The sequence below is a fragment of the Lampris incognitus genome, chromosome 5 (assembly GCF_029633865.1).
Source record: "Lampris incognitus isolate fLamInc1 chromosome 5, fLamInc1.hap2, whole genome shotgun sequence".
Classification (NCBI taxonomy): domain Eukaryota; kingdom Metazoa; phylum Chordata; class Actinopteri; order Lampriformes; family Lampridae; genus Lampris; species Lampris incognitus.
In genome coordinates this window covers 67,739,223-67,762,425 of record NC_079215.1, presented here as the reverse complement: position 1 = coordinate 67,762,425, position 23,203 = coordinate 67,739,223, and the positions used below count along the sequence as shown (strand labels likewise).

Below are 23,203 nucleotides of genomic sequence, written 5' to 3'. Positions count from 1 at the left end.
AAATAACCACTCATTACAACCGAGGTATGCAGAAGAGCATCTCTGAACGCACAACACGTTGAACCTTGAGGCAGATGGGCTACAGCAGCAGAAGACCACACCGGGTGCCACTCCTGTCAGCTAAGAACAGGAAACTGAGGCTACAATTCGCACAGGCTCACCAAAATTGGACAATAGAAGATTGGAAAAACGTTGCCTGGTCTGATGAGTCTCGATTTCTGCTGCGACATTCGGATGGTAGGGTCAGAATTTGGCGTCAACAACATGAAAGCATGGATCCATCCTGCCTTGTATCAACGGTTCAGGCTGGTGGTGGTGGTGTAATGGTGTGGGGGATATTTTCTTGGCACACTTTGGGCCCCTTAGTACCAATTGAGCATCGTGTCAACGCCACAGCCTACCTGAGTATTGTTGCTGACCATGTCCATCCCTTTATGACCACAGTGTTCCCATCTTCTGATGGCTACTTCCAGCAGGATAACGCGCCATGTCATAAAGCTCCAATCATCTCAGACTGGTTTCTTGAACATGACAATGAGTTCACTGTACTCAAATGGCCTCCACAGTCACCAGATCTCAATCCAGTAGAGCACCTTTGGGATGTGGTGGACCGGGAGATTCGCATCATGGATGTGCAGCCGACAAATCTGCAGCAACTGCGTGATGCTATCATGTCAATATGGACCAAACTCTCTGAGGAATGTTTCCAGTACCTTGTTGAATCTATGCCACGAAGGATTAAGGCAGTTCTGAAGGCAAAAGGGGGTCCAACCCGGTACTAGCAAGGTGTACCTAATAAAGTGGCCAGTGAGTGTACGTATCACTGTGATCAAACCAGCGGGCGCCGTTCTACTGCCCGGTGCAGAGACGCTGGGCTCTCGGGTCAGTGAGGTGAGGACACCACAAGCGTCTGAGCTCGTGTGTCTGTTCGTTGGGGACAGAGTGGAATTACATAACCGCCACAACAACGTACTTCTGCCACTGTTAAAGCCGACATCATTAGCACCGCCATGTGCACTAGTCCTTTTAGGGTCCGGGGGGTTCTGAGTGGGTTCCACTTCACACGACGTAGATTCAGGCTTTATGGTCATTTCAGAAGGTAGGCGAGACTCCGTCTGTGGCCCCGCGGGCTCTCAACAACACGCTCCTCGTGGGATCAGACAGGCGCTCTACGCGTGGTAACCACGGAAACGGCTTATGTTCACTACCGTATCCCGGCCGGTACCACTGTATTTTCTTTATAGGCCATAACATATTAAAATATACTACTACTACTACTACTACTACTACTATAACATATTAAAATATACTACTACTACTACTATGACATATTAAAATATACTACTACTACTACTATGACATATTAAAATATACTACTACTACTACTACTATAACGTATTAAAATATACTACTACTACTATAACATATTAAAATATACTACTACTACTACTATGACATATTAAAATATACTACTACTACTACTACTACTACTACTTTAACATATTAAATGCTATCCTTCATCCATCCAACCATTATCCAAACTGCTTATCCTGCTCTTAGGGATACTGCAGCCTATCCCAGCAGCCATTGGGCGGCAGGCGGAGAGACACCCTGGACAGGCCGCCAGGCCATCACAGGACCGACCCCGCCCCCCCCCCCCCACCACCACCACCACCACCACCACCACCACCACCACACACACACACACACACACTCACTCACACACACCTCGGAACAATGTAGTACGGTGATCCACCTGACCTCCATGTCTTTGGACTGTGGGAGGAAACCGGAGCCCCCGGAGGAAACCCACACAGACACGGGGAGAACATGTAAACTCCACACAGAGGACGACCCGGGATGACCCCCAAGGTCGGACTACCCCGGGACTCGAACCCAGGACCTTCTTGCTGTGAGGCGTCCGCGCTAACTGCCACTCCACCACGGTGCCGCCCAACAGATGTTCCAGAAATATTGAAATAAAGAGTGTAAGTAAAGCAACATAACGAACTCACACGCCAAGGATCACTTTGCGGGGTGACACTGCGCGTCGCAAGTTCGAGACAATTCAACCCTGTCAGCGGGCAGGCGTGTGCGTGAGACGAGCACGAGCGCAACAGTTTCACGGGATTGGGCCTGCCTGTCACTCCGCCTGACAGATTGCCCGCGCCTCCCTGCCCACTCCCCTCTCACTGAAAAGGAAATACTTGGGCTCGTCATCGCTCCCCGTCTGAACAGACCAGTAGCCAGTGTCTCGACGCATGCTCGGTAATCCGGTTAAGAAAACCACGGAAAGTTGGGTCAGTTCATCTGGACACGACGCTTATGGACAGATAAATAAACGTTGTGTCCAGATGAACTGACTCAGCTTCCTGTGGCCATAGGCCAGTCAGTGGTCCATGTTTGCCTGTCTTCAATTCATATTATCAGCACCACGAATTTTGTCTGATTCCCATGACCGACATCACACTTGAAACTTGTTCACACATCTTGGTTGCATTCATGAAGAAGAAGAAGCGGCTCTACTCCGAGCTCCCTCCACATGTCTGAGCTCCTCACCCTATCTCTAAGAGAGCCCTGACACCCTACGGGGGAAACTCATTTCAGCCGCTTGTATCTGTGATCTCACCCTTTCGGTCACTACCCAAAGCTCATGACCATAGGTGAGGGGTGGAACGAAGACTGACTGGTAAATTGAGAGCTTTGCCTTCTGGCTCAGCTCCCTCTTCACCACAACGGTCCGGTACAACGTCCACATTACTGCTGATGCTGCACCAATCCGCCTGTCAGTCTCCCGCTCCTTCCTACCCTCACTCGTGAACAAGACCCCGAGATACTTGAACTCCTTCACTTGAGGCAACAACTCATCCCCAACCCAAAGGGAGCAATCCACCATTTTCCAGTAGAGAATCATGGCCTCCGACTTGGAGGTGCTGACTCTCATCCCGGCCATTTCACACTCAGCTGCAATCGTGGACATCAAACACCCAGGCCCTTGTGAAAAAGGCCCAACAATGCCTGCATTTCCTGAGGAGGCTGAGGAGCGCCCGTCTACCCCCCAAAATTCTCACCAACTTTTACCACTGCACCATAGAGAGCATCCTGACCATCTGCATCTCAGTGTGGTACGGCAACTGCACCTCAGTAGACCAGAAAGCTCTGCAGCGGGTCGTCAAGGCGGCCCAGCACATCACCGGTACCCAGCTCCCAGCCAGAAAAGATATTTATCACAAACGCTGCCTTCGAAGGGGTCTGAGCATCAGCAGAGATCCCACTCACCCCAACCATGGACTGTTCTCCCCCCTGTGCTCTGGGAGGCGCTACAGGAGCCTCAGAGCCCACTACCAGGCTCAGAAACAGCTTCTTTCCACAAGCTGTTGCCCACCTGAACCTGGCCACCCACTGAATGTCTGTAGATATTTTTAAATATTTTGTACTCCAGCTCTCTTTTAACTTATTTTTAGCTTTTGGTCTTCATGTGTGTATATCTTATACTGTGTTTGCTGTGTTTGTCTGTGTCTCTCTTGCACTGTTTGGAGAAGCCACAGCCCTCATTTAATTTTTAACATGTGCCTCCTGCACATTCTTTTTAATGACAATAAATTGAATTGAATTGAATTGAAACCGCCCCAGTGCATGCTGGAGGTCGTGTTCTGATGAAGCCAGCGATGCAATTCTGAGGAGGCCCCTGTCCGTGAGGTCTTCAACTCCCACCTCTGGAAGAAGTTCTCGTGTATCCCGAGGGAGGCTGGGGACATGGAGTCTGGGGGGGCCATGTTCAAAGCCTCTGTTGTAGATGCGGCAGGCAGGAGCTGTGGTCATAAGGTCATCAGTGCCTGTCGAGGCGGCAACCTAAGAACCTGCTGGTGGACACCGGCGTTGAGGGAAGCCGTCAGGCTGAAGAAGGAGGCCTTTGGGGCTCGGTTGGCCCCGGGGTCTCCTGAAGCAGCAGACAGGTACCGGGAGGCCAGAAGGGCTGCAGCTTCGGCGGTCGTGGAAGCAAAAACTTGGGTGTGGGAGGAGTTTGGTGAGGCTATGGAGGAGGACTTTCAGTTGGCCTCAAGGAAGTTCTGGCAAACTATCCGGCGACTCGGGAAGGGGAAGCAGGGCTTGAGTCAGGTTGTATTCAGCTGGGGAGGGGAACTGCTGACCCGGACTGGGGATGTCGTCGGGCGGTGGAAAGAACACTTTGAAGAGCTCCTGAACCCGGCTAACACGTCCTCAGTGGAGGAGGTAGAGTGTGAAGACGCGGGGTAAGCTCCACCCATATCCCTGGCAGATGTCTCTGGGTAGTTAAGAAGCTCCTCGGTGGCAAGGCACCAGGTGTGGATGAGATTCACTCTGAGATGCTGAAGGCTCTGGACACTGTTGGGCTGTCTTGGCTGACACGCCTGTTTAGTGTCGCGTGGAGGTCGGAGACAGTACCTGAGGAGTGGCAGACTGGGGTGGTCGTTTCCATTTTTAAAAAAGGGGACCGGAGGCTGTGCTCCAATTATCGGGACATCACACTGCTCAGCCTCTCTAGGGTGCTGGAAAGGAGGCTCCGACCGATTGTCGAACCTCGGATCCAGGAGGAACAATGCAGATTTCGTCCTGGCCGTGGAACACCGGGCCAACTCTTTACCCTTCTTCCCGAAGTGCTGAGGAAGGCATGGGAGTTTGACCAGCCAGTCTAGTACATATGTTTTGTGGACTTGGGGAAGCCTTACGGCCGTGTACCCTAGGGCACTCTGTGGGGGGTACTGCGGGAGTATGGGGTACCGGGGCAGTTGCTACAAGCCATCCGGTCCTTGTACAACCAAAGTGAGAGCTGTGTCCGCATTCTCGGCACAAAGTCAAACTTTCTCATGTATTGAAGATTTAATTGCATTTCTAACCAGCCTACATTTCGGAGCGAACAACAGAATGGATACAAATTTCAAATGACATTAAGTAAGACAAAAGTGCTGTATGCCCCCATTGCGAACTGGTAGAGCTGTTTAAATTAACACATGTATCTCTTAAACTGATTTATTATCTTAAAAAAATGTACTTGTGGACATTGCATTTTAAACAAGTTTCCTTGTGAAGGTCCATGTTGGTAGATGTCTCTCCATCGCGGTTTTAATGTCGGGATTTGAAAGTCCAACAGAACAGAACAGAACAGAACGGGTCAGATTTGCGGAGTGACGTGACATCAAACGACGGGTACGCTCTGATTGGTTGTTGCATGAACCTTGTTACATCAAGTTGAAACAGTTTCAACTTGATGTAACTAAGTTTCTTGCAACTTACAAGGGCTGATACATGCGATTGACGAAACTCCGTTGTGACGACGTTGCGTGAAAAAGCTTCTTGTGTAACGTTGGTCTACTGCCTCTCTACGCCAGCGAGTGATGCTGCAACAGCAGAGGGAGCTGCGAAGCCTTGTAGAGAGAGGGAGAGAGCGCGCGCAAGTGTGGTGTTCAGGCCGGAAGTCGGTCCGTCTGACGCGCCACTTCTAGCCAGTGCGTCCCGCATACCACGCCGGTGCAAGTGTTGGCTGCTGAACATTATACATCGCTGTAAATGTGTGCGGGACATAATTTACATTGCTATAAATATTACATAGTTTTTTTGCAATTACTGAATCAAACTAGTCAACAACTTTTGATCTTTTAAAGTTAAAACCGTAATTTCAGGGATTCGGTCTCAATTTAGTGCGTTGCGCAATATTGGGGCAGGAGACTTCAGCGCCCCGCGTTCGCTGGCAGATTTATTATAGCGCCTTGTGGTCAAAGATGGGAACTGCAATACGAGCCAATAGAGGCTCATCGGGGCAGAAATGAGTCTGCCCTATTCCCGTACTCCGCAGTCTGTTTTCTTGAGTTAGTCCGCACGTTTAGAATACTGCAGAAATGGCGACCAGCATTGTTGCACCTGCTGTGTCTAACAGTGTAGTTTATTAAAAAATATGAATAAAATTTAAACGCCTACAATTACAAGACAAGTTAGTAATTAAGCAGCTTGGCCCTGATAGACCAGACTAACATTACTCAGCGAACAAAGGACAACGGGAAAACCTACAACAGGACATTTTCACGAACATGGTATGAAACGAAAACACGGCTATGTGGTTGGTCAACACAAAATACAGTCTTCCGTTTCCCGTGCCTGTTGTCCCGGTCATCCATAACAGGGTCAGGACAAGGGACAATTGGGTATTGTAGTTTCATCTCTAACCCCTAGGGGGCATGGGCAGTATACGACAACAACAGGCGTGGTCAGCGACACACTAGCTATAACTCTGATTACTCTGTTGTGGTGCATGTTGGACTGTTTTGTCTTTCCAAAATGTTTTGAAAAAACATTACAACAGATCACAGTTTCTGCAGCATCATATCACAGTGTATTGAACTGTGACATATGCATCGTGGTATTAACCAGGTAGACTTAATCTGCATCGTGGTATTAAGTATATTTAATCTGCATCGTGGTATTAACCAAGTAGACTTAATCTGCATCGTGGTATTAACCAAGTATACTTAATCTGCATCGTGGTATTAACCAAGTATATTTAATCTGCATCGTGGTATTAACCAAGTATAGTTAATCTGCATCGTGGTATTAACCAAGTATATTTAATCTGCATCGTGGTATTAACCAAGTATATTTAATCTGCATCGTGGTATTAACCAAGTAGACTTAATCTGCATCGTGGTATTAACCAAGTATAGTTAATCTGCATCGTGGTATTAATCAAGTATATTTAATCTGCATCGTGGTATTAATCAAGTATATTTAATCTGCATCGTGGTATTAATAAAGTAGACTTAATCTGCATCGTGGTATTAATCAAGTATATTTAATCTGCATCGTGGTATTAACAAAGTAGACGTAATCTGCATCGTGGTATTAATCAAGTATATTTAATCTGCATCGTGGTATTAACAAAGTAGACTTAATCTGCATCGTGGTATTAATCAAGTATATTTAATCTGCATCGTGGTATTAACCAAGTATAGTTAGTCTGCATCGTGGTATTAACCAAGTATATTTAATCTGCATCGTGGTATTAACCAAGTATATTTAATCTGCATCGTGGTATTAACCAAGTAGACTTAATCTGCATCGTGGTATTAACCAAGTATATTCAATCTGCATCGTGGTATTAACCAAGTATAGTTAATCTGCATCGTGGTATTAACCAAGTATATTTAATCTGCATCGTGGCATTAATAAAGTATATTTAATCTGCATCGTGGTATTAACCAAGTATATTTAATCTGCATCGTGGTATTAACCACATCACCAAGTTCTTGCCGATAGTCAGGCCTGTTGAAAACGTAGTTGGGGAGAAGAAGTTGTGGTTGTGGTTTTAGTTGTGGTCGTTTGCATGGTGGAGTGATGAGGTGGAGGGTTTGGAGGTGAGCGTGGCATTTTATCTGATGATGCCGGACGGGAAGGGTCAGTCCTCTCCCAGCACATCATTAATGCACAGCGAGGCAGAACAGGAGCCGCCTGCACCGCGGCCTTCACATTGATTTAGGGAGAGGGAGAGGAGGAGCCAGCAGGCGAGGGAGGCATTTCACCAACTGAGGAGGGAGATGATGAAGGTGGGAAAACAGGAGGAACTGGACTCTGAGCCAGGGAGGAAATCTCTCCCAGAGAATCTGTCATTTTCTGGAAAATTCCAAATAATGTTTTCTAGACCTTTCCTGCAGCATCTCACCATCGACACACAACTCTATTTCCAGCCCCCCCCCCACACACACACACACATACAGCCTTCGCAGCTCTGGACACGTTAGAGTCAGTAGTTTGTCTCAGTGAGTTTGGACTTTGGGAGGCGTCGCTGTCAAACGTGTGAATGTGTGCAACATCTCACTGATCCCTGGTAGAATACTTATGTTGTATTGGTAACACAACCTATTGTATTCATAAAACACTGGTCATTTGAATACTGCGTTTGATCATTTGCACAGTATATTTGCATTACTTCAAGTTGCTTCCAGCTAATGTTAAACGTAGAGGTAGAAAATACTGAGTCGGTTTGGTGTCTTGTCCGTGAAAACACAAGTGACTGGTTTTTAACCCAGACAGGGACGGACGTGTTCACCCACACTTTCTACGTCCTCTAATCACAGCTCAACTCCACTACACATGTCCCAGTTTAGGTTCTGTGGTGTCACGCTGGCAATGGCCCTCAGGATCAGGGACAACTTATTTGTCATTTCATATTGTGTTCTACGTACACCAAAAGAAACTAAATGCCACTTCTCCCAGCCCACAGCAGTGCAACACAAAAACACATATCCACAAACACCACCAAAAACATACAAAACCAGAGAGAACAAAGCAACAAAAAAACAAAAAAAAAAAACAGCCAACAACAGTCCACCCAGTGCAACACGGTCCAAAAACTACTGCCCAGAGAACCAACGCCAGCCAGGATGGCTGCCGGAACCGCCGGTCTGCATGGGCTAGCAGTTAGCTTAGCCTGCCCTGCTTCCGCGTCCTGTGAGACCGCCCTTGGGGTTTCCTCCTCAGGCACAGCTCCAGGCGGGGCCGTGGTCCCTGGGTCCATCGGATGCAGCAGACCAGGCTCCAACGCCAGCTCTCCAGCCAGACACCTTCGACACACCTCCCCGCACTCCACATGACGACACAAACGCACTGCACAGGCGACGCTGGGCGAGGCCGCCACCAGACCGCCTGGTGTTTCCTCTCGGGCAGGGCCGTGGGCTAGCAGTTAGCTTACATAGTCCCAGAAGAAAAACCAAAACTTTTTTTAGTTTGATTTGATTTTGTAGTTTGATTTGATTGATTCAGACGGGCCAGACCCACAAAGGTTAAACATCTGTTTTTGCGGCAGGCTGGGCCATCCCATAACAGCTGTGGTTGTCTAGAAGATTAAGTTTCATTTAAGTTTGCACATACCAGGAATTAGTCTTGGTTGGATGTTCAGTGAAGACACAAGAACATTATTGATTATTAAGCATCTGTATGTACAACATTATGCAAATATCTTAATATCTCATTTTCAACTAAGTGTGGAACAAGAGGATGAAACAAGACTGAAGCATCACAAACACGTCAGTCAGAGCTGTCCGTTCATTGTGGTTGCTTTCCAATAAACAGAAATGTTGTCAAATTCATCAGCACGCGACCTTTGACCTCTACAGGAAGCTGACTTGTTTCCCGTAATGCAAAGGTCAAAGATAACATCTGTGTTCAGATTTTCAAAATTGGCGCTATGAAGTTTAGCTGATTTTGACAAAACATGACTTGATGAGTTCTGAGCGTCAAGTTCTGAACCATAACGAGCTCCGAGCCTTAGCAAGCTCTGGGCTGTCAGCCTCCCTAAATACAGCTGTCTGGTTGTCAGTGTGTTTGTTTTATTTCTGTTGTTGTGCTGAAACTGTAGCAGTTTATCGACTAATGCATGGCCCGTTAACAACGGGCTGCTTGGCCTCCGCCATTGCTGCTTGCAGCCTTTCTCGAGAACCACTCAGCCGCACAACTTGACACCCGAAGGACTACGGGTGTAATCCCCCCTCCAACCACAGAGTGGGTTGCAATGGAAGACTGGCGCTGTTCGTGTTTCCGCTCGTTGACTCCGCAGGAAGTGAAGCAGAAGCAGAAGCAGGAGCAGAAGCAGAAGCAGCGATTCAAAGTTTTATGAGCTTTGCTGAAACTGCGCTGCTTGCAGCTTTCCGGAGAACCGCTCCTCCAAACTTCCCACTCAACACTGCTCTTCCGTGGGTCCTCAGCAGGACACCTGCCAAGTGTGAAGTCGATCGGATGATTGTCGAGAAACTTGAAGGACAGACAACAGAGATTCCTTCTGTTGTACCTAGCTATAGACGGACTCCGCCTCTCTACTGCCCTCCCTGCCCGGTCACACCTGCGTTAGCGGCACAACTGACCTTTCGCAAAGCACCGCCGGTTCTTATCCAGTCCTACCCAGAGCCCCAAAGTAGGACTACAGCCCTAAGGTAGGACCAGAGCCCTAAGGTAGGACCAGAGCCCTAGTGGTCCTACCCAGAGCCCTAAGGTAGGACTAGAGCCCTAAGGTAGGACCAGAGTCCTAAGGTAGGACCAGAGCCCTAGTGGTCCTACCCAGAGCCCTAGTGGTCCTACCCAGAGCCCTAAGGTAGGACCAGAGCCCTAAGGTAGGACCAGAGCCCTAGTGGTCCTACCGCGTTTAGCAACGCTTCCGGTGTGAGGGAAGTCCGCCAAGCCTCAACAGACAACAACCTGCCGGAACAGTGGGCCTATGGACCTGCAAGTCGAATATCTGGTATCCGAAGAGTTTGGAAGGGGTGTAGTTTTCTTTTCCTTCATGAAACCCAACATGGGTGGAATAATGGTGGGAATAATGGGATTAAGCAGTGTGGCAGACCCCATAGCCAGCTTAATCCATCCAAAATAAACAAAAATACCGTCGTCTGCTCCAAGGTAAGCTTGCTACTAGCTATTATCGATAGCTAATATAGCCAACATATTATTACTGTTACTTTTACCCTCGCAACGATTACGTTCAAGTTCAACTTTAGTGTCATATTTATCTAGAATACAATGAAGTTCTTGTGCTCTGGGCCTCTGCCTTAACAAAAGGCACACAGGGACAAAACACAAGGACACGCCATCCCACAAAACGAAACCAAAACGTAATGTAAGTACACAATGAATTCATACATTATATACACAATATAGAAAATTGCACAATAACACAACAATGTTATTATTCATGTATATGTGGGTGTGTCAGCTGTTCAGCCACCCGACTGCCTGTGGAAAGGAACCATACATACTGAGACGGGTGGTGTGAGAGTTGATGCTCCAGTAGCATTTTTTAGAAGGAAGGAGCAAGAACAGAACATGGGCGGGGTGGCTGGTGTCCTTAATGATGTTTTGGGCTTTGCTTTTGCAGCGAGTGATGTAAATATTATGAAGTTGTGGTACTTTCATGCCAATGATTTTTGCAGCTGTTGCAGCAGTCATTTGAAACAGTGTGCAGTCCCTCAGCAGTCAGGTTGCCAAATCACATTGTGACAGCCTGTCAAGACACTCTCGATGGTACTGTGATAAAAGTTCATAAGAGTTTTGATACGCATACCAAAACTCTTGGGACGCCTCAGAAAATACAGTCTCTGCTGTGCCTTCTTGAGGATGCAGTTGGTGTTGAGAGACCACGTGAGACCAAATTTCCCCTCGGAGATGAATAAAGTATTCTGATTCTGATGTGAGGGTGTCTGTGATGTGTAAACTGAGAAATCTAAAACTGTCCACAATTTCAACAGATGATCCATTGATAGAAATAGGAATGTGATTTCCTCTGATCGTTCTAAAGTCAACAATGACGGTTTCTATTGTCTTATAGACATTTAGAGAGAAGTTATCATGGCACCATATGGTTAAATCTTCCAATTTCCTCCTATAGGCCCTCTCATCACTGTCACTTATTAGTCCAATCACTGTGGTATCATTTGCAAATTTAAAGATGCTGTTGTTGTTGTCATATTTGGCAATACAGTCGTGTGTTCACAGACTGTACAATAGGGGACCTAGACAGCAGCCCTGAGGTGCGCCGCTTCTAAGAACTAATGTGGATGAGTATGTTTTACCTAGTCTCACAGTCTGGGGCCTGCCTGTCAGGAAATCAAATAGTCAATTACAGATAAAAGTTGCCCAGACCAAGACCTCTGAAATCCAACACCAGTTTGGATGGCACAATTGTATTAAAAGCAGAACTTTAATCAATATACACAATCTGACGTAAGTATTTTTCTTTTCGAGGTGTACTAGAGCAGTATGCAGAACAAGTGAGATAGTGTAGTCCACAGATCTATTGGAGCAGTAGGCAAACTGTAATGGTTCAAAGGTAGCAGGAATGTTATATTGTATACATTATATAACCAATCTTTCCAGGCACTTCATAACAACAGAGGTCAATAATCATTAATGCAAGAAACAGGGGGGTTTTGTGTACGGGCACAATGGTGGTTTTTTAAAAACACAGTGGAACCACACATTGACAGGGACAGGTCAAAAATGTCAATAAAAACCTGAGATAGCTGAGTGCAACATGCCTTGAGGACATGGGAAGGGATGCCGTCTGGGCCAGCAGCTTAATGAGCCTTAATCCTTTTACTCACATCGGCCTCTGTCACTTGTAGATCGACTTCATCGGGTGGGGACTGTTCTGCTGTCACTGAGTCCCAGCTGTGAGCTTCAAAGCAGGCACAAACGTTGTTAAGCTCATCCAGGAGAGAGGCAGAGATGTTGATAGGACTTGTCCCTTTATTGTCTTTTAATGGCTTCGATGGCTCTCCTTAAGTCATACCTGGATTTTTTTTGTAGCATTCTTTGTCCCCCGATTTGAAAGTAGTGGTACGCTCCCTCAACCTTAGGTGAATGCCGCTGTTAATCCAGGGCTTCTGGTTGGGATAGGAGCAAATAGACCGTACTGTTATACAGTTATCCACACAGAAACTAAAATAGCTAGTGACCAATTCAGAATACTCATCCAAACTCGAGGCTGAATCCTTAAAGATTTACCATTTCTGTTGATTCAAAACATCCCTTAAGTTTGGATTCGTGTTCTGTAGTCCAGCACTGTACTGCTCTCACTGTGGGCTTCACGCACTTCACTTTCTGCTCGTAGGCAGGAAGCAAGAGCACTGACATGTGGTCAGACTTCCCAAAGTGAAGTTGTGGGATAGACCTGTAAGTTGCCTTGACTGTGGAGTAACAGTGGTTGAGAGTCTTATTGCCTCTGGTTGGACAGGGGACATGTTGGTAAAATTTTGGTAGCACAGATTTCAGGTTACAGTGCCTGGTAATGGCTCCATACAGTTCATCCAGCGCTGCTCCAGCGGTAGCTTCTGGCGGTATGTAGACAGCAGTTAAGACGCAAGGGAATTCCCTTGGGAGATAGAATGGTCTGCACCTTATTGTTAGTTGTTCCAACACTGGCGAACAAGACTGAAAGACTATTTCCACATCAGTGCTCCATGAATTGTTAAAAAAGAAGCATACACCACCTCTACCTTGCCAGTAGTCATCATGGAACAGTCCATGCGGTGCACAGAAAAACCCTCCGGTTGTCTGGCCCTATCAGGTTTGTTAGGGCCCAGCCAAGTCTCTGTAAAGCAGAACACACAACAGTCCTTTATGTCCCTTTGAGAGCTTATTTAGCAATGAAGTTTGTCTAGCGTGTTGCCAAGGGACTGGATGTTAGACAGCAGTATGCTTGGAATCAGGGGCCAGGTAGGATGCCGTCGTAGCCTCACTAGGGTGCCGCCTGTTTACCTCACCTCCGGCAGTGCTGTCTGCAGCCATTATTCCATGGTGGTCCCTGTTTGTTGTAGTAATCTCTCTCGGCAAGTCTCACGGCTTCCAGCTGTTGAGAACGTCTAATCTTATGTCTTGTAAAGTCTGGCGATCATAGGTAATTGTGCAACAAAAGCAAGATATAACACAAAAACAAACAACAAAGCTAGTAGTTCGTAGCAAGTCACCATAGTATTGCGCCATCTTTGATCTCATCACATGATCATTGACTATTACCATTATCAATAAATCAACATATTCCTGACTAACAAAATGCCATTATTAAAGTACCTGATGAACGTAACCAGCTTAGTCTGTGGCCAGAGATACCTAATTTAGCGACAGCTAGCCCACTAACATAACTTCGTTATCCTAGTCATAGACTAGCCAAGTTCCAACTCTCATTTCAGAACATAAAGACCCGCGGGGAAGGTCTGCTGGGCCATCGAACAGTTTCTGGCCAGTCTGCCCTCCCCATGTCCGACTTATTTTAAACCTTTCTCCCCCTCCTTGAGCTCCTGGCGGGGACCAGCCGTTTGGCAAAGTCAACACGCCTGCAGAGCCCTCTCATGGGCCTTATTTCATTGAAAATCCCAGTCCCGGTCTGGAAGTCATGTCCCTGACCACCCGGGACCCCCAAAAGCCCATACAGAGCCCCCAGAATAGCCTGGATAAAAGAACCCAGGCCAAAGTCAACACTATAATATGATGATGTTGACAATGGATTATGAAAAAGATATCAATAATAGCTGAAATATTTTACTTACCCTGCAGTGCAAGAATATAATTGGTCCACAATGTTATTTTGGGCATGTTTCAGAATTACCTGATGGGGTTTCTCATTTTTTGATCGCGACCGGTAAACTTTACCCTCAATTACAGCCATGCCTGGAGTCCACGCAAGTCAGTGTTAATCACATTCTGAATGTATTCTTCCACCACATACTGTAACCCCTTCAGACTCGCACAGGGTGATAATAAGTATGAATTATTCCAAAATAAATCACTTATTTTCTGTGGGAATGTGCTGATGTCTTCCTTAGTGTTTTGGTGTTTTCCGGCTACCTCCTGGATGGCTCTGAAAAGCTTGGTGGGCATAGCAACGGTAACTAAGAAGGTCAGGACTTTGCAAAAGATCAGTTAGCTCTGTGTTTATCTAAGCAGCTCCTGAGGACACATGTGAAACAAAGGTGCTTACCCGAAGGTTTTTCTGCTTTTAACGCCCAGAGGATGAGAGGTCAGGCTGAATCATCACTTGTCTGTTTCACCTTCAGAGAGGGCAGACAGAAACGCTGCCGTGTTCATCCGCTCCAAAAAAAAACAAAAAAAAAACAACTCGCAAAAACCAGTTCAGCACCTGTGCTTGAAGTGAGGGTGGAGGGGGGAGTTGTTCAACTGCAGCTCTCCAGGAGTCTGCTTAACTGATTAGGTAATTGTATTGATACGTTTTAAACTTGTCTAATGCTGTAACACATCACACTTATTAACAGCAAATGAGTCTGAACGCAGACTGTTATTCTTGTCCTGTGGTCCAGATTAATAGGGTCTGAGTCCCTCAGACTTTGGACGCTTTTATCAAATTCTGCGCCCTTTTAAAATGATTTTCACTGACATTTAGACACTGTCATGGATACCTTTCTGTCCACCTCTAATGACTTGTCTCCTGATTGATTCCTTGCATTTCATCTTTTATCCTCTCTTCGACTCTTTTTTTGGGTGGGGGGCAGGGATTTTTCCCCCTTTTTCTCCCCAATTGTATCTGGCCAATTACCACACTCTTCTGAGCCATCCCAGTCGCTGCTCCACCCCCTCTGCCGATCCGGGGAGGGCTGCAGACTACCAGATGCTTCCTCTGATATATGTGGAGTCGCCAGCCACTTCTTTTCACCTGACAGTGAGGAGTTTCACCAGGGGGACGCAGCGCGTGGGAGGATCACGCTATCCCCCCCAGTCCCCCCCCCCCGAAGAGGTGCCCCGATCGACCAGAGGAGTCGCTAGTGCAGCGACCAGGACACATACCCACATCCGTCTTGCCACCCGCAGACACGGCCAATTGTGTTTGTCGGGACGCCCAACCAAGCCGGAGACAACACGGGGATTTGAATCGCCGAGCCCCGTGTTGGTAGGCTATGGAATAGACCGCTAAGCCACCCGCATGCCCTCTTCTACTGTTTTTTAACCAATGTGAGAATCATACATGAAATATAATCTCATCATGGTTATGATCCTTCTTACATGTGCAGAAATACTTCATGAAAGTCTCTGGACAGACAGCTATGTGACATGTCTCTCATGTGACGTGTCAAATGAAGCAGCACTTCTTTAGCAATATGTCCAAAACACCATGACCTCCACACAGAAAGTCTGCGTTTGTGCAAGACTGGGGTGCATGCTCTCCCTGTCACTTACTGTCAGTGTTCCCCGCCACTTCCTGTCAACCTTTATTTGGTCACTCACCCTCTTCCTGAGGTTGTAGGTGAGCAGCAGATTGCGGGCAAAGTGGTTGGAGAAGGCGGTATAGAACTCCAGAACTTTCTGTAGAGCATCGCGTTTGATTACGTGGAGGTCGCAATAGGTCAGTGCGCGCACGTTGGCGCATGCCGGCGCCAGTGTTGACTCCTTCCAGAAGACGTCTCCAAACACGTCACCTTTACCTGTCAGGAGAGACAGGAAGCGATGGATTTAATGTCTTGTATGGAAAAGAGTCCTAGTTGACTCTGTTTTTCGGTCATTTATTTGTCCTCACAGAGATTCCCAGGGAGTTGAATCAGTTCATCTGGACACGTTTATTGAGAGAAATGTTTCATCGCTCATCTAAGTGACCTCTTCAGTCTCAGCTGACTGCAGGTATCCTCTGTGAATAGTACACATGGTCATTGTAACTCTAGTTAATGGTCATGGCAATTTGCATATGAAATCGATCATTGTTTTCGGTCGTTATGCCACTGTATTGTTTATAAGGGTGGGGATACCTGCAGTCAGCTGAGACTGAAGAGGTCACTAAGGGCCCAGACACACCAAACCGACCAGCGCCGACAAAGACCAACTGTTGTGTCGCCTCACATCGTCTGCTGTCTGGGCCAAAAAGTAGCACTTGGACACACCGCAAAGACTACAGCCAACGGCCAGCTAGCATGTATGTTCTGCACTGATTCGCTAAGCTGAACAGCCAGTCAGAGATCTCTCTCACCGACGGGCTCCACCGATTCGAGAATCGACTGAAAAGCTGCCAACAGGGGTCCAACTAGTGCCGACGGTGCCTGGGACACACCGCAAAAACTAGGGTCACAGACGCTCACCGACGGCCCGACACTGGCCGACGACCGTCAGCCTGGTGTGTCAGGGCCCTTAGATGATGAAACGTTTCTGTCAATAAACGTTGTGTCCAGATGAACTGATTGACCTTTCAGTGATCTTCTTACCTGGATAATTGAGCATGCATCAAGACATGACAGAGAGATTGTTTATTCACTAATGGAGGCACAACATGCAAGAACAGACCATGGCCTCCTCGGCCTCTGGGCAACTGCAGCCCAAGTACCCCTACACACAAGCACATCCACCTCCATGTCGGTTGCACATTTTCACTATTGTTACCGTTGTTATTGGAGGTGACAGTACAATTCACAGCTCTGTTACCGTGATGCAGTAAGCCTCGGCTGCATGTCAGGAGCACTGCAGTAAGTGTGCTGAGTGCTAGGTGTAAGGAACATGAGGCCTTTTTTGCCTCATCTTGATTCTTAACTCATTTTATATTCTAAAAACTGAGCAAGTTGTGCATTTAGCAGCCGTGTGATTAATGTTTGAGCAAAGAACAGTTAGCCAAAAAATGGGGGCCCAATCAAAGGAAACAACTATCTGATTGCAAGAGGTTAAAGGTCATGTTTGTGTCACAGTTCAGAGACTCAAATATCAGATATTTCTCTGACTTTCCAACATCATTTGTCTGACTTAGTTTTCTGTTCACGTGCTATTTTGCAGTCAGAAACTCACCATCCAGGATACTCAACACTACTTGAGTGCAGGATGAAAACCTCATCAGCCATTCATATGAGCTACAAGAAGGGACAGTAAGCTTGGTTCTTAGTCATTGTGAGCGGATGGATGGATGGATGAATGGGTGGATGGATGGATGAATGAATGAATGAATGATGAATTTGGAACATGTGAACAAGCAGCATATAACATACAGATAATCCATGGCCAATAATGTGAAGAACAAATGCACACATCAAACTCAGTGAACACATCTCCGTGTGCATCAGATTGTTTGTTGCATGTTGGAAAAGCAGTAGCAGGAAGTACACACTTGCTTCTTATACCCCTTCTCACCTACTCTTAAGTTAATTCAGCTACTGTACATTACACACTCAGTTCTCACTGCACTGTGTAGTTCACATTCAATGTTGTGCTGCACAATACAAACTCACCTACTGTGAAGAATATGAGAGAAAAACAACAAAAACACAGGAGAGAAAGAAAAGAAAAAGAAGAACACGTCCTAATGTCATGCAGCAAGAAGAAACAGATCTCAGTGCTACGTACAACCCAGAGATCCACTCAGTGTCATTGCAAGAATGACAACAATATAATAAGAAATGTTTGGAGATAAGTAAAACTTAGACAGTGAACACAACTCTTCATCGTCCCTATATCTCTTGATAACCGGTCCTTTGTACTTCTTCTTGGACTGTGTAGTGTTTGTACTGTGTTTGAGTTCCATGCTCACACTGTTCCACAGTTTTAGCCCACAGATGGAGATGCCCATGCTCTTCACAGTTGTACCAACACATCATCTCTTGAAGTTTAATTTCCCTCTCAAATGATATTCCCCTTCTCTATCTGAGAATATTGTTGTATAGTACTGGGTAGTAGATTAACATCCACAGGGTTAGTGGTTGTGTCAGGAAGGGCATCCGATGTAAAATTCTGCCAAATCATTATGTGGATTGACAAGACCGCCATCGGTGCTGTGCCCTCACAGGGTACTGATGGAAACTATCAAAGCCGATGTGGCGACCCCTGGGAAACAGGGAACTAGCTGAAAGAAGTAAAAGAAGACTCGGTAGTAGGTTGTTTCTTGCTTTGAACATTATTTGTGCTGTGTTAAATTCTACTAAATCCCTGAACCTCAAGGCACTTGACTTTAAAAATAGCTTGTTGGTGTGTTCATGATGTCCTACATTATTAACTGTCCTTATGGCTCTTTTGTGTAGTATACATAATGGTTGTAGGGTGGTGTTGTAGGTGTTACCCCATACCTCCCCACAGCAGATCAGATATGGTAAAATAAATGAACAATACAGAGTGTACAGTGATGTATGATCCAGAATGTGTCTTGCTTTCCTCATGATGCAATGCTCCTTGCAGCTTTGCTCACACATATGTTATGTGAGGTTTCCAGCAGATTCTGTGGTCTAGCATCACACCTAGACATTTATTTTCATACACTCTTTCTAGTTGGAAATTGTCAATCGCTACTTTTACTTTGGTGTTTATTTCATAATTTCCAAACAACATAAAATTTGTTTTGTCCAGATTTAAAGATAATTTGTTTTTATCAAACCACCGTTTTAATTTTTCCATTTCTATTGTGGTCACCTCCAAAAGCTGCTGTACATTCTCACCAGAACAAAATATATTCGTGTCATCTGCAAATAAAACAAATTTCAACATTGTTGATATCGTGCATATATCATATGTGTACAGAATAAACAATTTTGAACCTAAAACCGACCCCTGGGGTACACCACAAGTAATATCCATGCATGACGATTTATGTTCACCTAAACTGCTGCCTGTTACTTAAACAGCTTCTTAGCCAATTCGGTACCACCCCTCTAACACCACCCCTTTCCAATTTGTCTATTAATCTGTCAATCTATCGATCAATAGCGTCAAAAACTTTTTTTTTAGATCTATAAACATCCCCACAGCAAACTTTTTTTGTTATATGCAATTAGTTATTTCTCCAATTAATTCAGTGAGCACCAGAGATGTGGATCTGTTAGTCGAAACCCTTACTGGCTATCAGTCAACAGATTGTGCTTCTCAATGAATGTGTCTAGTCTAACAGCAACTAGTTTTCTAGTATTTTGGTGAATTGTGACAGTAATTAAATTGGTCTGTAGTGTGTAAATTGGTGTCTATCTCTGGTTTTATATAGGGGTATAACTTTTTATATTTTCATTTTGCTTGGAACTTTACCAGATTGAAAGGACATGTTATACGTAGATGTGACTTAGTTGTGTAGCAATACATTCGATTACTTTCTTAACTATTGTCATATCAGTATCATTCCAGTCAGAAGATGTTTTGTTCTCGTATTTGTTTACAATGTCCACGATTTCCGTCTCTTCTACCGCTCTAGGAAAAATGGAACTTGGATTTCTGTCCCCATAATGATAATCACTATCAGTCCCCTCTGTGATGGTTTGTGTGTCGTTGATTTTTCCTGCCAGTTTTGGGCCACGTTTACAAAGACTCTGTTGAAGCCACTGACCACATCTTCCATGTTATTTATAGTTTTATCATTATCTGTAAAGTACTGAGGGCAGCTTGGGCTTCTGGACCCGTTTCTGATAACACTATTCAACACATTCCATATACCTCTGGTGTTGTTTTTATTGGTCGCTAACTCTTTATTGTAGTATTCCTTCTTGCATATCCTCATAAAGTTAGTTAGCTTTTTTTTAAATGTTTTGTATTTTATTTCTGCTTGGATGGTTCTGTGCTTTATGAATTCTTTATAGAGCTTTTTTTGTGACAAGCATTACGTAGTCCCTTTGTGATCCATCGTCCATCTTTATATTTATATTTATGTTTACTGTTGAATTGTTTTATTGGGCAATTTTTGTCATATAAGGAGTGAAACATGTTTCGGAATGAATCATAAGCAGTGTCCTTTTCTTTGTGTACTATATTCCAGTTATGAGTTAGTAATTCATGTTTGAAAGCGTTCATGGATTCCTGTGTTCTTACTCTTATATATTTAATGTTGCTGGAACTTTGTTCTCCCTAAAATTGCAGTCATAGACAGTAAAAACTGGTAGATGGTCACTGATGTCATGTATTATAAGCTGCTCTCAGCGTGGCCTTCTAGAATGTGTGTGAATATACTGTGTGTTAAGGTGGCACAGTGTGGCGTGGTTCTGCTAGGTCTAGTGGTTTTAGCATATAAACCCAAACTACACATTGCATTGATGAACTCTTCTGTCTTATTGTGTTTATGTGGATTTAACAGGTCTATACTGAAACCCCCACATATATGAACATATTCTTTTGTGTTGCTTTTGAATACGTTTCTTCAGTCCAGTCCTTCAATATTTCAATGTTTGATCCTGGTGATCTGTATACACAACTTGTGATTACATTCTTCTTCTTTTCCATACAGATTTCAGTTGTGGTACATTCCAGCACATCAACAGCAGCCGCTGCTGACATAACTTCTACCACCTTGTAACTGAGGCTGTTGCTCACATATAAAGCACCCCCCCCACCCTCCATTTTTGTTCCTCCTGTTCTTATACGACAATTCATATCCAGCTAACTCAAAGTCAACACTTTGTCAGGGTAATCCATGTTTCAGATACAGATATTGTGTTGAATGGGTTCTTGACGTGACTTAGATATTGTCTGATGGATGTTTTGGAAGTTGGCATGTAGGCTTCTGCTGGTAATGTGGATAACTGAAACGTCATGGTCGGAGTTGGCCGTCATGTTAAACTGATCATCAGTGTAGTATAGACAGTTGTTGTTGAAGAAATTCTTTTCTGGGTGGATATCGTTTTCCGTATCCTGTGATTTTTGTTGGGAATATCTGAGCGTCTTTACTTCCTTGTTGTCATGTTGTCTAGTCCTTGCTGTTAGCTGATCATCAGCGTCTCCAGCCGGAGATAAAGACTACTGTCTAGTCTGGTCTGGTCTAGTCGTGGTTGTGTAGCATGTTTTACTTTACGTGTTTTGGTGAAATCTACTTTTATAACCTCTTTAACAGAGTTATTAACATTTACAGAGTGTAGTCTTGATGGTGTTTTACATTTCTTAATGTGACTGACACAAACCCCACGGCAGTTTACACAACACCATAAAACACATTTCAGAAATACTGACATCTGAACGTCCCACGCCTCCACGGCTTCCTCTCTCTTTCTTTTCTGAAGGACAGAAGCGTTTCCTCTCTTTCAGCCCGCAGGGGACGACTGCACACGTCAGCAAGAGACAACCAACAAATCAGACAAAAAAACCTGTTCATGCATAAAAACAATAATTTGCTTAATGAGGGCCCTTGAGCTAAATTCCTGTATATGCAAGCGGTTGAAAATAGCAACACCTTTTGTCTGTGTTTTTTTGTTTTCTTTTCTTGCTGAGGGAAGCAGAACATCATCTTTCCCTCTGAGAAACTCCGGTTTCATTTTGTCTGACACACTCAGGACTCGACACTGCAGGTTTTGTGTTGGCGTGAACGGCGTGGGGGGGGGGGTATCATGCTACACTATATGGAGCTGTTACCTGACTTTACACAAACATATTTCTGATATCTGCTGTGACAGTGACACAACATCCTGACTGGCTTACTTTAGTACACTAGGTGTGCACACTGGTGTTTTCCTTGGTTTGCTCTGATCTAAAAGGTTTCCAAATAAAACGTCCAACATTTCAACTTTGCGGCACCTTCTCCTAAAAAGGTTTGTTTCTTTTTTTTATCTTTTATAAAAAGATATTTTTATATTTATTTAAAAAATATTTATATATTTTTACAAAAATATATAAATGTATTTATAGAAATATAGAAATATTCCACTTCCGGTGTGGGAAGATGGCGGCGCGAACTTACATTTGCGGCGGCCTCACCCAGCAATGTCAACGCAGTGTCTTTGTCCACGTCTGCATCTAAGTGTGTCTTCGTTTGGTGGCTGCGAGAGCTGGTGCTGGATCAGCTGGGAGAGCTTGGTCTGCTGCGTCCTGTGGGCCCAGGGACCACGGCCCTGCCTGGAGCTGCACCCGAGGAGGAAACACCGAGGGCGGTCTGGCAGGACGTGGAAGCGGGGCAGGCTAAGCTAACCGCTAGCCCATGCAGAGCGGCGGTTCTGACAGTCGTCCTGGCTGGTGTTCGCTCTCTGGACAGTGACTTTTTATTTGTGGATATGTTGGATATATGTGGTTTTGTAGTTTGTTTGTTTTTTTGGTAGTTTGGATATGTGTGTTGCTGTAATTTGGATGTGTGTTTGTGTGTTTGTGTTGTGCTGCTGTGGGCTGGGGGAAACAACATTTCGTTTCATTTCATGTACACAAGTGCATGAAATGAAAGGACAGTGTTCCTGATTTTGCAGAACAGTTCCTCAAGACTTTTCACTATCTTGGATGTGGTGTTAAATATGTTACATACACCTCATACACAACATTTCATGACACTACAAACTTGACTTCTTCTAAGATTTTAAAATAAATACATTTACTGCGGCGGCACGGTGGCGCAGTGGTTAGCATGGTCACCTCACAGCAAGAAGGTCCTGGGTTCGAGCCCCGGGGTAGTCCAACCTTGGCGGTCGTCCCGGGTCGTCCTCTGTGTGGCGTTTGCATGTTGTCCCCGTGTCTGTGTGGGTTTCCTCCGGGGGCTCCGGTGTCCTCCCACAGTCCAAAGACATGTAGGTCAGGTGAATCGGCCGTACTAAATTGTACCTAGGTGTGAATGTGTGTGTGTGTGTGTGTGTGTGTGTGTGTGTGTGTGTGTGTGTGTGTGTGTGTGTGTGTGTGTGTGTGTGTGTGTGTGTCAGCCCTGTATGATGGTCTGGCGGCCTGTTCAGGGTGTCTCCCTGCCTGCCGCCCAATGACTGCTGGGATAGGCTCCAGCATCCCTGAGAGCAGGGTAAGTGGTTTGGACAATAGATGGATGGATGGATAGAGT

The 23,203-nt window shown here is 45.4% G+C and overlaps 1 protein-coding gene across 1 annotated transcript in view; it reads right to left on the bottom strand.

Annotated features, from left to right (window-relative positions):
• The window catches only part of kcnh1b (potassium voltage-gated channel, subfamily H (eag-related), member 1b), a 76,944-nt gene that overhangs the window by 8,275 nt on the left and 45,466 nt on the right, over positions 1 to 23,203 (bottom strand). Inside the window, exon 10 of the mRNA XM_056279987.1 lies at positions 15,754 to 15,950. Coding sequence (XP_056135962.1) covers positions 15,754 to 15,950 — 197 coding nt within the window. The remainder of the gene's footprint in view (positions 1 to 15,753; positions 15,951 to 23,203) is intronic.